This window comes from Puntigrus tetrazona, chromosome 16 (genome assembly GCF_018831695.1).
Source record: "Puntigrus tetrazona isolate hp1 chromosome 16, ASM1883169v1, whole genome shotgun sequence".
Lineage (NCBI taxonomy): Eukaryota > Metazoa > Chordata > Actinopteri > Cypriniformes > Cyprinidae > Puntigrus > Puntigrus tetrazona.
In genome coordinates this window covers 13,719,355-13,736,379 of record NC_056714.1, presented here as the reverse complement: position 1 = coordinate 13,736,379, position 17,025 = coordinate 13,719,355, and the positions used below count along the sequence as shown (strand labels likewise).

The 17,025-nt window shown below is 39.2% G+C and overlaps 1 protein-coding gene across 1 annotated transcript; it reads right to left on the bottom strand.

Moving 5' to 3' along the window:
* Positions 1-152: 152 nt before the first annotated feature.
* Positions 153-16,634, bottom strand: clstn3 (calsyntenin 3). The gene is made up of 19 exons (XM_043260693.1): positions 16,313-16,634; positions 15,409-15,475; positions 13,731-13,853; positions 12,081-12,291; positions 11,793-12,001; positions 8,969-9,118; positions 8,524-8,709; positions 7,909-8,196; positions 7,500-7,612; positions 7,194-7,353; positions 6,236-6,295; positions 5,929-6,077; positions 5,609-5,757; positions 4,485-4,711; positions 3,851-4,012; positions 2,860-3,005; positions 2,616-2,751; positions 2,246-2,430; positions 153-1,717 (listed from the first exon to the last, which is right to left on the bottom strand). The coding sequence occupies exons 2-19, from the start codon at positions 15,473-15,475 to the stop codon at positions 1,568-1,570; spliced, it is 2,871 nt and encodes a 956-aa protein (XP_043116628.1). The 5' UTR covers positions 16,313-16,634; the 3' UTR covers positions 153-1,567.
* Between the last annotated feature and the right edge of the window lie 391 nt (positions 16,635-17,025).

The following is a 17,025-nucleotide window of genomic DNA, read 5'->3' as shown; positions in this document are numbered from 1 at the left end:
AATATAAATTAAGGACAGGAGGATGTCCTGCCTAACAGGGAGGATACATAGGGATGTATTATTTATATTCTAAAACATTTAATTCTTTTCATTGTAATGTTGTCTTTTCAAGACTATGACCAAAATACAAACAAAAAAACGCTGACCATCTGTTAACGTCATCCGTGTGTTTTTATTATGAATTTTTTAACAGATTATTTCTTCAGACGGTTATCAATAACAATCAATCCATATAATCCATGTCATTGTGTCTATAAGTATAGTTAATCGTCCCAATGGTAACCATTGTAGTAATATAGCTTATTAATGCAAATTTATCCATTCTTAATATCACACTGCAAAAACAACAGGCCTTTATTTACTGACAGGTTTCCACTGTACACTAACACAGACAGAGAAATAGTCACGGGAAAAAGAGAGGAGTGCGAGCTGGAAGGAGGAAGGGGTGGCACAGTTGTACATTCAGAAACCAAAAAAGCAGTGGCAGTATCTAAAGAGTGTACGGAGAGAGAAAAGACGGGGAAGAAAAGAGAGAGGGAGGATGATGGCGGAGGTGAGAGGTGTTCTAGGCATAACAATAATGTGCCTTTCTGTTCCACTGTGAATCAGATATTAACAAGTTTTTAAATTACACAATTGAACACACAAATAAATAGACATTCATCAAGCCAATCATTACCGCTCTTATTACTAATACTATTATTGTCATTATCACTGGATATTACCAATAGAGATATTAGAAAAAAATACCTAGCCTATCTGAAAGTGCAAAGACCGAAAATGAACGGAAATAATGGAACCGACAACAAAAAAATGAGAATAATAGTAGTAGTCATTTGTATTTACATACATTTAAGTACAATCAAAACTGCCCAGGTTGAGCTAACATTCTGATACAGCAGAGGGCATTGCACTGTACTGTGTTTTTTGTGAGGTTGTGAGAAGAGGTGCACAGATTTGTGTGTGTTTGTGTGTGTGTGTGTGTGCGTTGTGATGCTTATTAAAAGAAAGCACTTGCATACCTAGCTGGAGTCTATCACTATTACGAAACAGCTTTACTGACTAGTCCTCTATATCTGTACATGTGAATTTGTTCAAGGAATGTATCAAGAGACAGATTGTGCAGAGGAAATACAGCTTCTGAAGAGGTTTTGTACACGGTGTACTGGGCACAAGACATTATATTAATTACAAAAGGCTGTAATCTGAAACATTCAGAGTCAATTAGTTGATATGAGTTGACAATTAGTGTTTTCATTATGTTCGATACAGTGTTGTGAGAACATCAATTGGAACGGTTGTAGGATGAATGGACATAATTGTGCCATTAATAAATATTGGGATCTGGGTTGAGAGTGGCAGAGAGCGAATGCGTTGTGCATTGTGGGAGCGTACATTCCAGAGAGAAGCATTGCATTCACAGAGGCTGAGATCCTATAACTGTGTCACTGGCGTGTTAGACACTTTGCATTTTCTTTGACGGTGCATCTGTATGTGTGTGTGTTTGTATATTCCTGTGTTTTAAATGAGTGGGTGGTGCTTTAGTACGTGAGTGTGGCTAATTGGCTCAGTAGCGTCTGGGGGCGGAGTCTCTTCCCTCTTTCTTGATGATGATTCGTTGGTCATCACTGGTATCGTCGGGCGAATCCACTACTTCTTCCTCGTCGTCACACTCTCCTTCCATATCTGTTGCAATTCCCATGCGGTTCTCATACGTCTAAGACAGAGAACATAAAGAGAGATGTGTAAGATACCACACACTTCATTAATAATGCTGATACACCAATGTTCAAAAGTTTGGGTTTAGCTGGAGTTTTTTAAATAATTTTTTTTAAGAAATGACATATTAATTTGTGACAGTAAAGGCATTTATAATGGTATTAAACATGTATTTTCTACAAATTAAATATTCCTAGAAAAAAATGTATAATTAAAATATTAAATAGCACAACTTTTCTCAAAGATAATAATAATAAGAAATGAGCACCAAATTTGCATATGACTTTAAGATGATTGTGTGCTTCTGAAAATTTATTGCCAATATAGAAAAATATATTACATTTGAAAATATATTGTAGTAGGAGACAGTTATTGAAAATATGAATAATATTACCTATTATTATTGTGGGGTTTTTTTAGCAAATAAATGCAGCCTTGGTGAGCATAAGAGACTTTTCAAAAACATCAAAAAACCTGACCCCAAACTTCTGAACAGTCATGTATGTATTTGCCTTTCCATTTATACCTCCATTGGGTTCACGATGATGGTGAGGGCCGAATCGTCCCATTGGTTGCTGCCTTCTTTGCCTCCGCCCCTTGCTCCTTCACCACGGCGATGGATGGAACGGATGCGAAAGACACCAAGAATCACCATGACAACCAAGAAACCCACGCACACCATGATGATTACAGTCGCAGCTCCTGGAACAACTGTACACACGAGGAGAGAGAGAAATTATATTATTCTTTATATTTCTTTATATATCTTCAAATATTCTCTGTTTCAGACCTCAAAGCCTTCTCTGAAAAAAAAAAAAGACAGTTTACTCAACATTATGAATAGGAGAAAAATTTGATATACCAATTAATAAACCAATAAATGTCCGACTATGTACCTGAGTTGCGGTGTGGATTGGGGAGTGTGTGTCCACTCAGTTCTCCGGTGTGATGGGACGGGTGGAGGAACTGCTGCTGGGACGCCAGCAGGTGAGACGGATGGTACAGACTGTCCAGAGAGTGCAGGAAGTTCACCTGAGCAAGTGTAGGAGAAAACCAGACAGAGATGGAGAGAGAGTGCGTGTTAATTAAGTGATGCGTGTGTGTTCACATCAGTGTCATGTGTTCAGTGGTGCTCATTACCTCCAGCGTGAGCTCGTTGCTGGTGTACCGGCCGTTCATCTCTGAGCACGACAGACGAAACCTTCTCTCAAAACGAGCAGAGCCCTTTGCTAAGCGATAGCGAATGGAGCGCAGCACATCCTCGTACACAGAGATAGACTCCGCTCCTGAAAGAGAAGAATTCAAGTTTAGCGGTTTTTCTATTTCCTGTTAAATAAATGAGAAGGTATCTATTATGTATTTTTGCTAAAATATTTTAAATAACACTTATTGAATTAACTGCTTTTGGGGTGAGCAAGATGCATTGAGTTTTCCAAAAGTACTGTACAGCATAAAAATAATAATCAAAGTAAAATATATATATTTTAAGCGGCACAAACGTTTCTACATTGAAAATAATAAATGTTTAAAATCATATTAAAACAAATCAGCATATTAAAATCATTTCTGGAGAATCATGTGACACTAAAGATTGGAGCAATGGTGGCAAAAAATTCAGCTTCACCATCATAAGAATGAATTACAAAATATAATATTAAAATATATTCAACTAGAAAATAGCTATTTTGGCTATTTTTTTAATTCAAATTTTTACTGCGGCCTTGTTGAGCAAAAGATGTTTTTTTTTAAGAACATTAATCTTACTGACCATGTACATGATTTGCATTTATAGCCCCAAGTAGTAAAACTTATAACTTATATAAAAGTTAAACATGTATAAATGTTTTACATTATTTAATAATACAAGAAGTTGTAATATTAAAATTCAAAAATGTATTGTTCAAAATTAAGACCATCTTATACTTATTTAATATTTGTTTATTAAGAGTACAAAACAGTATTTATTTGCTATAGTTTATAATATGAACTAAAGTGTCCTGCACTTACTAGCAAAAAAGTAATATACTAATTTTTGGTTAATAATAATTCTTGGTTTGACTGTGTATGTGTGTGTGTGTGTGTATATAGTGAAGGTAATTTATGTCATAAAATTAATGTTTAAAAATATTACCAGTGATGGCAATGTAGGCTGTTGTGTTAATGATGTCCAGTCCCCTCTCTTTTAATGCCTCCATGTCAACCAGAAGCTCCTCCCTTTCTGGATTTAGCTCCTCCCCCAAGGGCTGGACTTCACACCCGTCCAGAGTATGAGCCACAGCATCTGACATCAGTGCTGATAAAGAGACAGAAAAAGATCATTCTTTAAATAATTCTTTACCCTTTGGCCATAACACTGAGGTGAGAGAAGAGCAAAGGTCTGTCCGCTGTATTGCACAAGCTTAAAGTCACTGATAACAGAGGGAATACAGGTTAACCTGTGGACGAGTAAGTAACTCTATAGCTTGTTGTGCACTCACTTTCTATCAAGAGACAATACTTGCATACTAACAAATAATCTGATAAAGCCCTGACCTTGAGTTCTTTATTATGCTGCACCGCCTCTGGACAAAACCAAAGCAAGCTGGCTGCAGATATTTTGTTCATAGTTATTCATCAAGTCTAGCCTCTGGGCTATTGCAGGGTCTGATGTGTAAATCATTTTCCAAGGATAAATGAATAGAATCCATTTTGATTTAAAAAAAAAAAGGGCTTATAGAGGTCATCTATCAAGCGGTGGGTTCACAGATAAGATGTTCAAAGCTTACCCCCTCCTTCCATGCCCTGAGCAGCTGTGTTCACAGCGTGAGACAAGGAGCAGACGATACGGAGCTCGGGAAACAAGGGAACCCCTTGCGGACCCTCAAACTCAGCGGCTGGCCGGGCCAGGTGGGGTCCCACCCCAGAGAGAGAGATCTGAGGGGCGTCAGGCTGGAGCACCACCAGGTAACCCTCCAGCTGTCTGAGAGAGAGACAGCTCTCTTCACTGAAACACCTACAGAAGAACAAAGAGAATAGCTGTAGTTTAAAGAGAATACCGAGATACTCGAGAATAAAGTCTTAATATTTGTGAGCCATTTTGCTCCAGTGTTTTATGATTATAATGTTTCACATGTAATAATGCTTTAGGTCAAATGGTCTTCTTTTTTTGAAGTGGGTACGATTTTCTACGGTTTTACCAAGGTTTCATTTATTTGATTAAAACTCTAGTCTTCAGTGTCACGTGACCTTTCAGAAATCATTCAACCTACGCTGATTTGCTTTTCAGAAAAAAGCTTTTAACATTGTCAGTGTTGAAAACAGTGATACTTAATACAAAACAGTCAGAATTTTTTTCATATTTTAAAATATTTTAAAATAGTTTTATATTTTAAAAACAGAACCCAGTTTTTAGTTAACTGACCCCAAACATTCGAATTATATGATTAATTGTGATTAATTAGACGAATTAATCTGAATATTATATTCATGTTACTCTTGGCAGCTTTATGTGAATATATGCCGATAAATCTGTGAGCAGCTGGTTAAATTGATCTCCATCTGATTGTTGACACTACATCTGGTCATTACCACAATCCCTTGACCTGATATCTGGTGACAAGAAAGTAAAGCCCTAATATCAACATGTTTGATAAAAACAGTTGATTTTACACAGATTTCCTTTAGTCTGCACTCATCAGTTAATTGTTCATCTCCTTCTTTTCAGTGTGATTTACTTGAAAGTCTTTACTTTTTTTTTTGGCAATATCAAAAGTATAGATTTTATATTTTGTTATTTAATTTGGATTAAAACTAACCTACAGTATGGCCACTGCAGTAAATGCATGTTCTAAATGTACTTTAGATATTTTGAGTAAGTTCATTATTTCGGTGTGTGTGGATGGTTGTGTACCTGAGAGAGGTGGTCAGTTTGAGGGGACGGACACCAGGTGTGGCAAATCGTAGAGAGTTCCTGTATGTCACTTGCTGAACAGCACGGTTGAAACTTTCAATGTCGTCTCCTTCTAATACCAGCACAGACTGGCTAGGGTTTACATGCACCTGAGGAAGGGACATCACAGAAACATTTATGGTTAAATGTGACTTAAACTCTATTAACAGAACAGAAACAAAGCAGAACTGTTGAAGAAGCACCCCATTTTTTTTAACTATTGGCTATATTACAGGCAAAGATGTAAAATGAACAAACTTTAATTTATAGTGTTAGTGTACCTTCATGCCTGAGCCCAAAGTCTCAAGATCTCCGAAATCGAGTCCTTCTCGACAAGCATACAGACACTCCACAACACTGTGAGGCTCCACATTTCCTGGACGCACAGTCACTCCTGACAAAAGCCCTTTGTAACCACTGACAAACTTTCCTATGAGCCATAATAAGAACACATATAAATATGAATCAATACAGACTCTTTTAAGGACAGTAAACTCATACCAGGACCTAACTGATATTCTCTGTGAATAACACACCCTCATCTACACACAAACATAGATAGAATTGTTGTCCTGGTGTGCACCTCACCTGTATCTTTACTCTCTGGCATGGTGTTGTTCACAATGTCTCTTGGTTTCTCTTCTGGCTCTACAGGACAGAAGAAAGCAAGAAGCGAAAGAAACAGATAACTACTTTAATGCATCTTTGCAAAAAAGATCTTAAAAAATAAGATCTTACTGACTCCAAACATTTGAATGGTATATAGTGTATGTTCTTTTATCAAATACGATATCCAATTATCAGTGGATATACCAAATGACTTCTGAAGCTATATGATAGCTTTGTGTGAGGGACAGAGCAGAATATAAGTTTAATCAATCAACTTTTAATCAATATTTGCATTGCAGTCAATATTTGGTATGCAATATTGGCATTAATGTGCTGTTTGTTTTGTGCCAGCTTGATAAATGGAGAAGAAGATTATGTCTTCAATTTTGATTATTTCATAAAACCTCTATACTCCTACTTTCATAGTGCTTTAATTGTGTTTTAGCATTTTACTGATTTCCTGGTCAATACAAAATGGCGTTATAGGGCAAAAGCCGTGTAACATTAACGTTAAAAAATAACAGCATCAAATTTTAAATTATATGAGGGTGAGTAAATGATGTCAGTATTGTATTGCCAAACTGTTTTTGAACTATTACTTAAAGCCTCGTCCCAGTGTCAAAACATCACTCTAGGAGGTGATTAACACAGACTAGGTGACCCAGTTAGAAAAACAGCAGGAGACAGGAAGCTCGGGCATCTTTGTACCAAGCACACACACATGCTCTCTCTCTCTCTCTCTCTCTCTCTCTCTCTCTTAACGACTGCCACAGTGTGTAAGAACGATTCTGTTTAGTTGAATAATACATGAGTCTATTAATAGCTGAAACACATATAGTCTCAGAAAAGAACATGACTACAGATTTCTGCTCCACCTACTGCTGAGATCTTCACACCAGCCTCTAAAATGTATCACATATGACTAATCGTAAATTACCCCAGCATGCTCCGATGACCAGCCGCTGGTGTGGTGCGGGGTTGGGGATGGCTCCGTTGTCATGGATGAGTGCGGGGTCAAAGGTCACGCCATCCACGTAGAGTGTGACAGAGGGGAACTGCACACTAAGGGACAGGTGATGCCACTCGCTGTCACACACCTGTCAGAGGTCAAAGGTTAGCTAAGCTATACAATAACTCGTACACATGCAAATGTATTATATTTGTCGGTTTTAAAACAAGGTGTATCAAATAGACTGTGTGACAGGATTAAATTAGCCAAGATTTGCTGTCACGGATATTTTACCTGTTCCAGTTTCCAAAGGAATTTGACAGGTCTTGCGGCAGATACATCCGGCCAGTAGAAAAGAGAAAGACGACAGCCATGTACCGATAAGGAGTAGTGAGAGTACGAGTCATCTAGAAATGAGACCACAAAACTGTTTAGTAGAGCAGCTCAAATTTAACTTCTTAAGCACTGACCAGAGATGTCTGGGACTTCGGTACTAAGTTTCATTGTCCAAAATGCAAACCTTGGCATGGTATATTTTGTGAAAACATTAGATGTTTTGTGCATTAGAAATAAATTAGAATGCATTTTTTGTATTATTTTTACATAAAAAAACAAAAAATGTATTATAATATAAAAGCTATATTAAATTGTAATAATATTTCAAAATATTACTGGCACTGGTACTAAAATGTTACTGACTGACCGTTTTTTACAGTGCTGCAGATAATAGTCTCCTCCTCTTTACGGGTTCCCCTCGCCTGATTGGCCGGTGGCTGAGTGCTGGCCCCTCCTCTTCTCATCCACAGCTGCAGGGTGAAGTGGTCTCCGGACACCGCTGAAGCAACTGAATCAGGTACTACAGCGACATGGGTGGAGCCATTAAAGGAGAAGACCAGGGATGAATCAGAAGATGGTAGAGTTGGCAGCGCAGCGGTCCAATTGGTTGCAGGAGATGGAGGTGGAAGGAGATCGACTTCACCCCTCACAGCACCTAAAGACATTAAAAACCTACACATTATAGATTTGAAAACAGGCCTGGTGTACGCAAGATTGACAAGAACTGGAATTATTAAGTGCACCCTAATTTGAAGGGATTTTCATCCTGCAGCTAATCTAAAGAGAATGGATTGATTTGGGACATTTTCCCATCTGCTCTAAATGAGATAAACAGTTGGGCAACAGAGTCCATAACAGATAAAAAGTCTGTTCACTAATCATCTCTAATCCTAATGAACGAGGATCTGCCGTCATCAAATTCAAACCGTGGACAATTTATCATAAAAATGAAAAATTCAGGAAATAACTTAATCAAACGTACCACAGAGTCTGCGCACAGATCGATCAGAGTAGCTGTCCCTGTCACAGCCCTTTCCAATATGCCCCGTTTGAAGCTCGACAGTAGCCTGGATGTTCCAAACCGTCTCCTCACACGTTTCCAAGTGCAGGTTTGGGAAGAGTGGGATACTGCCAGAACCAGGAGTGTACTCGATGCGCTTTGTCCATCCTGCAATTCACACGCACACACACACGCACACACACACACACACACACACACACACACACACTCATATAAAATAATATGTAATTTTGCAAAAAAAAAAAATCCATCAGTTTTCAATTTAGTTCAAATTCAGTCACATTTTTTAAAAATGCAGTAAAATGAGATTAAATCAGCACAAATTTAATTCAACACATTAATTCATGTAATAAATAATAATAAATACAATTTAACAAATGAAAAAAATAAATAAATAAATATTTACCAATCCAGCCTGGCTTGCAGGAAGGTTTTACTGTGACTATGACTTGAGCATCAGCCTGAGCTCGGTTCTTCCCACAGTCAAACGCTGTTACCCAGAAACTGTGGACACGCTGGCGTTTAGAGTCCAGTGGCTCAGTGTTCTTTATGTTTCCTGAATTTGTAAGAGATAGAGAAGTTTACATACTCACAGGCCACTTTATTAGTTACGCATGTTCAACTGCTCATTAATGCAAAAATCAAATCAACCAATCACATGGCAGGAACTCAATGCATTTAAGGCATGCAGATGTAGTCTGCCAGAATGGGGAGCAAAGGTGATTTAAGTGACATTAAATGTGAAGGGTTTGTCTGATTATTTCAGAAATTGCTGATCTACTGTTTTTTTGTTTCACATACATCTGTCTCTAGGGTTTACAGTGAAAAAGAAAAATATCCAGTGAGTGGCAGCTTTGGGTCTCACTGACGCCAGAGATCAGAGGAGAATGGCCAGAAAGGTTTGAGATGAGAGAAAAGCAACAATAACTCAAATAACCACTCCTACAAATTAAGTATGTAGAAGAGCATCTCAAAACACACAACTTTGAAGCAACAGAAGTCTATACTGGGTTCCACTCCTTTCCGTTAAGAACAGGAAAATGAGACTTTAGTGTGCAAGAGAAGATGGGAAAAAAGTTTCAAAAGATTCAATTTCTACTGCAACATTGAGATGGTAGGGTCGGAGTTTGGTGTAAACAACATGAAAGCACAGGTCCATCCTTTTTTGTATCGATGGGTTAGTTTGGTGTTGCCACAGCCTACCTACAGCATACCATCTCCACCCCTTTATGACCACAGTTTACCATCTTCTAATGGTTTTTCAAGCAGGTTATCACACCATGTCACAAATCTTAGATCATCTCAAACTATTTTTTGGAACATGACATTGACTTCACTATACTCAAATGGCACACGTCACATGATGTGGTGAAATGGAAGATTTACATCTTGGATGTGCAGTGGCTCTGCTTGATGCTATCATGTCAATACAGAGCAAAATCTCTGAGGATGCACCCTGCTGAATCTATGCCATAAAAAATTAAGGTAGTTCTGAAGACAAAAGAAGCAAAGAAGCCGGTGGGTACATATAGAGCTGAATTAATACAGAAAACTAAACCTAAAAGATTTGAAAGGCAGAAGCTTTGGTAAAACAGACTTAGACTGGAAATAAAAAGCAAATAATAATATATAATACTGCCAGGGACACTTAGAATATAATAAAGAAACCAGAAGCATCAAAAGCAGCTCAAAATGAGAAATTTGAGCAAAAACAAACAATGCAATGAAAGATGATAAGGACGGGTGAAGGCCAGCAGTGGACTGGAGGAGCGAGAGAGTGAAAGAACGATATTGAAGTGGCACAATAAATAAAGGGATATTCACACAGCGGTGTGTGGTTCATCTTGACCCAAATTACGAAAGCAAACCACACACACTACAGCAAGAAAATCTGCAAAGTCATGGCTAAAAAGAGGACCTCTCTCCTTTGTGCGCCTTGCTCATTGTATCTTTCTCCCTCATTTCGGTGTCTTTCTGTTGGCCAGTTCCTTCTTCGTCAGCATTTGTCATGTTACAAAATGTCGGCTATTGATTGCTTCCCCCTCAATCTGTCAATGGGTGCTCTGATCTGCATTGAATAATCAGGAGTGGTGACTATCCCTCCATCTCACTGCAGCAACCGGACTGTTCAGAGAACTGCCCTAAAAAACAAGCCTAGCCTGCCACCTCATTTTTTAATTATTTGACACAATGATTAAAGCAATGATGATCTTCACAACAATTAATTTAATTGTATATATTACAATAATAATATTACGGGTATGAATGTAACATGAGTTTTGGGCTATTTTAAAAATCTAAAAGTAAGCGTCTTAAATAGCAGCAAATTGTAAAGTAATAATATTCTCACTGTAGTGATATTAAACTTGTAATATTTCTAAAAAGTTTTCATATTTATATGGGGACTTTATATATGGGATAGCTCAGGCAAAAAAATTTAATTCTGCCATCATTTAGTCATTCTGCAGAACACAAACAAAAATATTTTAGTTGAGAATGCAGTTTACTAAATAGACCACTGACTTCCACTGTATGGAAAAAAATATTTGATGTTCCACAGAATAAAAAAAATGTAACACAGGTTTGGAAAAACATGGGGGTAAATTATACAGATTTTTCAAACTTTTAAATACTTTTTAATATAATATGCTGCCAGCTGAATAAAAAACATCCTTGAGCTTCATACTTTAGTGAAATAATGTTCATTATGCGCTTTAAAGATTAAATTTAATAAGTCAGTCGAACAGTTTTTCATTTCATAACTAGAGTTAAAAGAAATCCAACCTTAGAGTCTTGATTAAATCTTTTATGAAAGCTGCTGGCAGCGTAGGCATAAAAAACACTTTTTACATTTTTATACACACACACACACACACACACACACACACACACACACACACACACGTATAAAATAGAGATTATACAAATTAAAATCACTATTTTTGTTTTACCTTTAATATTTCAGAAAGGTAAAGACATAGAGTAAATAAAATTACTTATGTATAAATAAGAATAATAAGTAAAAAGTAATATATTTCTAATGTAACTAAGTATTAAATGACATTTAATATGGAAATTAATATTGAAAATGATGTTGTGAAGTAATGTTTTCTAAATAAAAACACACTTATCACGTACAGACACGTACAGAAAAGTACATTTACAGCAGATTAAAAATACTTCACTACTGTCTGCCCCATTTTATCAGTGGCAGCAGTTGTAGTTCTCACCATCGTTGTCAATGGTGAAAGGGACGTTGGGTGTGATGATGTCATAGAAGCAGATCTGGCTGTACTGAGGTGAGCAGTCGGCATCAACGGCTTCCACCCGCACAATACGATCAAACAGACGACCCTCGGGCACTGATGCCTCATACCGACGCTCCACAAAGACAGGAGAGAACTCGTTCACATCGTTTACACGAACGTGCACGGTGGCCCTGGGAAGAGAGGGTTAAAAGGGTAAGAATGCCATAAATGTAGCATAACTAGATTTTTAGGAATAAAAGGATCTCTTACTTGTGAGACTTCTTGCTGTTGGTCCCGTCAGGACCTTCCCCGCAGTCGTACGCTTGGATAGTGAAGCTGTGCTCCTTCTGGCTTTCACAGTCCAGAGGCTCCTTGGACCGAACCAGACCTTCTCCAGTGGAGCGATCCAACACCACTGCCTCAAACTGAGCAGAACCAGAACCACTCGGTCCGTTATGAACCCTAAACCCACAGATCTCACCTGAAAAGAGAAAAATACATCTGCACCGTTTGCATTTGAAAAAAATATATTTAGTGTTTTACAACCTTTTACAACCAAATTCTAATTTAAAGTGCCATTTACTACACAGGTAAAAAAAAAAAACAATAAGACAAAAAACATTAATGTGTGAAATGTTGTGAAAAGGGCTGCTGAGTGATCTCCTGGAAGTAAACACTTGTCTGTGTTCAGGGAGTGCTGTTACACATGACACGGCACTGTGAATGTTAGTTTAGGCTGCCGGGGGGGAGGAGGTCTGTCAGCCTTAATCCCGGTGTAATTCGTGTAATTTGTGCAAACATAACATGTAATTACTTCCCGGAGTACTAAACTAGATGCTAGAAGCTCTTAAGTTGCCCCCCTCCGTGTCAAAATAACCCTTACCCCAAACCCTTGGCTAGACCCTGTCAGTGAGAAATACACTGGAAATATTACATACCCAGTTAGTGTGTCCTTTTCACACTTTAGGCATAAGGGGTTATATTTACTGACTAAAAGTGCGGTCACATTTATTGCTGTTTTCAGCGAATATTCACCAGCTCTTTCAATCTATGCAATCAGAAATTTGCAATAAGGTGAAAGATTTTATCTGCATTAACCAATGAATAGCTGCTTTGTTGGAAAGTAATTTCTTCATAAATTATTGACCTTACTCGACAGCATGAATGTAATGCATTAAAACTGAAAATTGGAAATGACTTACTAATATATAAATGCACAATTAGAGTTTAGGTGTAGGGTTTGTTTTTTTTAACCAACTTAAGGCGTGGTTGTTTGGCAAATATTACTGGCAAAATTCAAGCATTTCAATAAGTATCAATACAAACATGATACTAGGTGTATGTGACTTCCTTCTTTCAGACAAATGCAAACGCAGTTATTTTTAAAACTGTCCAGACCCCTCCAAGCCTTTCCATGGGGATAAACGGGTGTTTGCTGTATATTCTTCGGAAGACATTAAATAAAGTGCATGTATACATAATAAAATGTCAGGTGAGAATAAAAGCCATGTGTTCTGATCACAAATATAATCATAGAAGGTAATAAGATACTGGTTTTCCTTTGCTAAAGTATGTAAACGTTGTTCGTCTTTCGATATTTATCTTTCAAAAATGTATGCATTCACTACAGGAGGTTTTTAAAACATAGCCTAATTTACATTTTTGGGTGAACTGAACTTTAAATGGATAACCATAGCATGGTCACATTAACACAATTGTTTCAATGCACTGTACTGTTACTTAACAAACCAAGCAGCTTTCAAGGTTCTACCGAACCTGATGTGAAATCTGCAAACGGAAATCTTTCACCCTCACACAAAATTCCTCATTATGTGGATTATTACTGAAAACACTAGAGTACAGTACACTAAAAAATGCACAAATGTACACATAAAGGTGCGACATTATCAGCATCTTTACCTGCATAGTGCAGCGGTGCATCTTTATCCAGGGCGAACAGAGGTGGGTTGAGGAGGACAGTGTTGTCGTTTTCCATGACGATCCCTTGGTACTCTGTTTCGATCCATGGCTTGTGTTTATTAGCTGAGAAAGAACAATCACAAAAGCAAGGGACAGGCGTGAGAGCCACAGGAACAATTTACGATTCAGAACAAACAGCCTTTTATTTGACAAAACTATTTATAACACGCCGTTATGAAGGTGAGTGAGCAGAGGTTCAAAGACGAAACACAAGCATTCCAAGCCAAAGGAATTTGCAATAAATAAAAAAAAAAAAAGTTGTGCTGAAATACGTTAGTGGCAGATGGTGCAATGGTTCGGCCAGCTGTACATATGCATAACACTTGCACATTAAGTTACAAACATACCCATATGGGGACTGACTGAAACTGTGTGATGGACACACACAACACAAACACACCAGCACATGCACACACACACATGCGCGCACACACACACACACAGCACGCCACGCCTCGCTGCTTTGCAGAGTAATTAGGTGTAGAGATGTTTGGCCTGATCGCACACCGTGAGGTATATTGCGCCTATCACTCAAAAACAGACTGATAGCTTCTCCTTGAATGCTCAGAGAAAGACAGAACCATGCAAACCTACATGAAACACCCTGAAAATGAGAAATCATCAACACATATATTGTTTAAATGTTTGGGCTTAGTAAAAACCTTCAGCACAGATATAAAGCTGATCCAAAATATCATTAAATCTTGTCATATGATAGCCTGCTATACTACTAGACAGTGTGCTGACCACTAACTCAATGCGCCAATCTTTTCCATGTGTGGCTACATGCTGTCCACCTCGCTCTCATATTTCAAGTCCATCTGTCTTTTTTGCCATTTATCCACCTATCCCTCTCTCTCCCACCCACCCACGCCCGCGTCCCTCCCTCTCATCCCTCACTCAGCCATATAACATTAATCTGAGCATCAGACCACTGGATTACTCTTCGGATTACGGACGGAGGCACAACGCTGCGCATCTCACTCCATTTATCACACGTGCTGCTTCCCCACACTGACCGGCGCATTTTGAACGACTCCGTCAACAGCTGTGACAGAGGATAGATAGAAGGAACGAGGCATGCCTGTGATCACACGGAGAAACATTAGCCGTAAATTAAGAAATATAGCATCTCCGGTTTCCCACGTGTCTAAAAATAGCAGAGACGAGAATAGATAAGCTTTCACCCTTTTCTTCAAGGACGAGAGTCGACCTCTCACTCCCCCCTCTGTTTCTCACAGAGATCCTACAGTATATATACATCCGCATCCTTTCGGTCCTTCTCTAAATTTTGCTGTCCCACCATCATCTATTCGCTCTCTTGTTATCCCATCACTTTCTTCATCACGTTGTCTCTTCCCATGTCACCTTGAGATGCGGCCTACCTTTTGTGATCTCTACAAAAAACTACCGCTGTCATCCATAAAGGAGGCACGCATTCACTAACTGACACAATTTCACACTTAACACCCGTAACATACAGCGAAACGGATCGAGCTTCCGTTTCAAATGAACTGCACGTGCCAGAGCTGCGAACAGAAATGTTAATGCACTCATTCGTACTTAATCATCAACACAATGCTCAGTATCAACATTCAAAAGGATGGAGGAGACTGACCTTTGTTGCCATGGGCAACCGAAGTCAAGCAAAAGAGGAGAAAGGAGAGAAAACTCATTCTGGCCATCTGAGGGAGGAAGGAGGGGAAGGACAGAGGGAAATAACATGCATTAACCTGATATGAAGCAGTTTAAGATAGAGGACAGAGGAGTAACAGATAAGCGCAAAGACAGAGACTGAGAGACAGACACATTTCCTTGCCCGCATCTGCTTAAACCTGAACATGAATACATTAAATAGCCTACTCCGCTCTAGGTAAACGTGAATATGGTATGCAATACCCTTGACATAATTCCCGTGGCCTAGTATGGCCGAGGAGGTCTGCCTCCCAGTATGTCGACTATTTTATAGCCTGCCGTATTTACCAGTGACAACCAGCGCTCAATAAAACCTCGGCATTAAGCGAATTGAGTGCGCGTGAAATCGAGAAGTCTGCGCATCCTCGCTCGCACGCGCATGCAGGTGTATCCTCACGGATGTAGCCCATAGGCAGGTTTGTTAACAGAATATCAAATATGTTTCATCGTGACGCTTGTCCTCGAATAACATCCGATCCGAACAGACTTAAACAAGCTATGTCGTTTAGTGACGTTAGTATTTGTGTAAATATAAAGATTAATATCTCCCAACTTGGACGACGGACATACGTGATATAACCTAACGTTACTGGTGTTTACAACGCGTTATTAAAACGACCGGCGTGACAGCTCACTCGTACATCTCACACATATATGCGACAAACACGAATCGATTTTTTTTCAAGCCTGTAAACGAATTCAAGGGATGCAAAAATCGCAATATCGCGTGATAATTTAAAAAAAGAGAGCGGTTAGGATGATGTAGCCCCTGTGTCACGCGCGGGAACTGAATTATAAATATTATTTGGGGATCAAATGTACGTTACCGTGAGGTGTGAGATGGTACCCCGCTCAGTCTCCTCTAAGCATCCGTCACACACTCACACCTTTGACAGCCCGATGCCCGCCGACGCACCGAACGCAACGGCTGCAGGAGCGCTGGGGCCTCCGGTGCCTCCCGAAACGACTCGAACCGCGGAAAGGAGCCAAACTGGAATTTGAAGATTAGATACGAAGAAACCAATGCCCCCGTTTTCGGCGGATGCCGTGAGAAATAAAAGAGACGGCGCGATATCTCCTCCCTCTCGCAGTTTCTTAACCCGCCCACACTGCGTCTCTCTCGCTCTCAGGACTCACCCCCGGTGAAACGAGAATTTACAAATCCTACTGCGGCGAGGGCTCGCTCATTAATATTCATCGGCCAGCGCGCCGCCATTGGCTAGCAGGAACGCAGCTCATTAATATTCATCAGCCAGGCAGCGTCCATTGGAGAACAATAGCGTATTTACATAAGGAACGGGTAAGATGCGACAGCCAAAGCGTCTCTATGGGTAGCCACCAAGCGAGATTAACATAATCTACTTAATATTAATGAGCAAAGCGTCGCTCATAGTAGAAAAACATTGGTTCCTCCCGTTAAGCGGTCCCGAAGTCAGCGAGATGGCTGGCTGTGATACATCTGGGTTTTGAGGGGAGCATCTGGAGGCTGTTGCGTGCCGCTGCTCATTGTCAGACCACACGCTCGCTTCCCACTTCGAGT

Bases quoted from the DNA above. Each gene is read 5' to 3' on its own strand.
- clstn3 (XM_043260693.1), bottom strand. From the start codon at position 15,475: ATGGCCAGAATGAGTTTTCTCTCCTTTCTCCTCTTTTGCTTGACTTCG. The intron at 12,002-12,080 runs GTAAGAGATCCT...CTCTCTTCCCAG, and splicing joins AACAGCAAGAAGTCTCACAA to GGCCACCGTGCACGTTCGTG. The intron at 9,119-11,792 runs GTGAGAACTACA...TTACAAATTCAG, and splicing joins TTTCACCATTGACAACGATG to GAAACATAAAGAACACTGAG.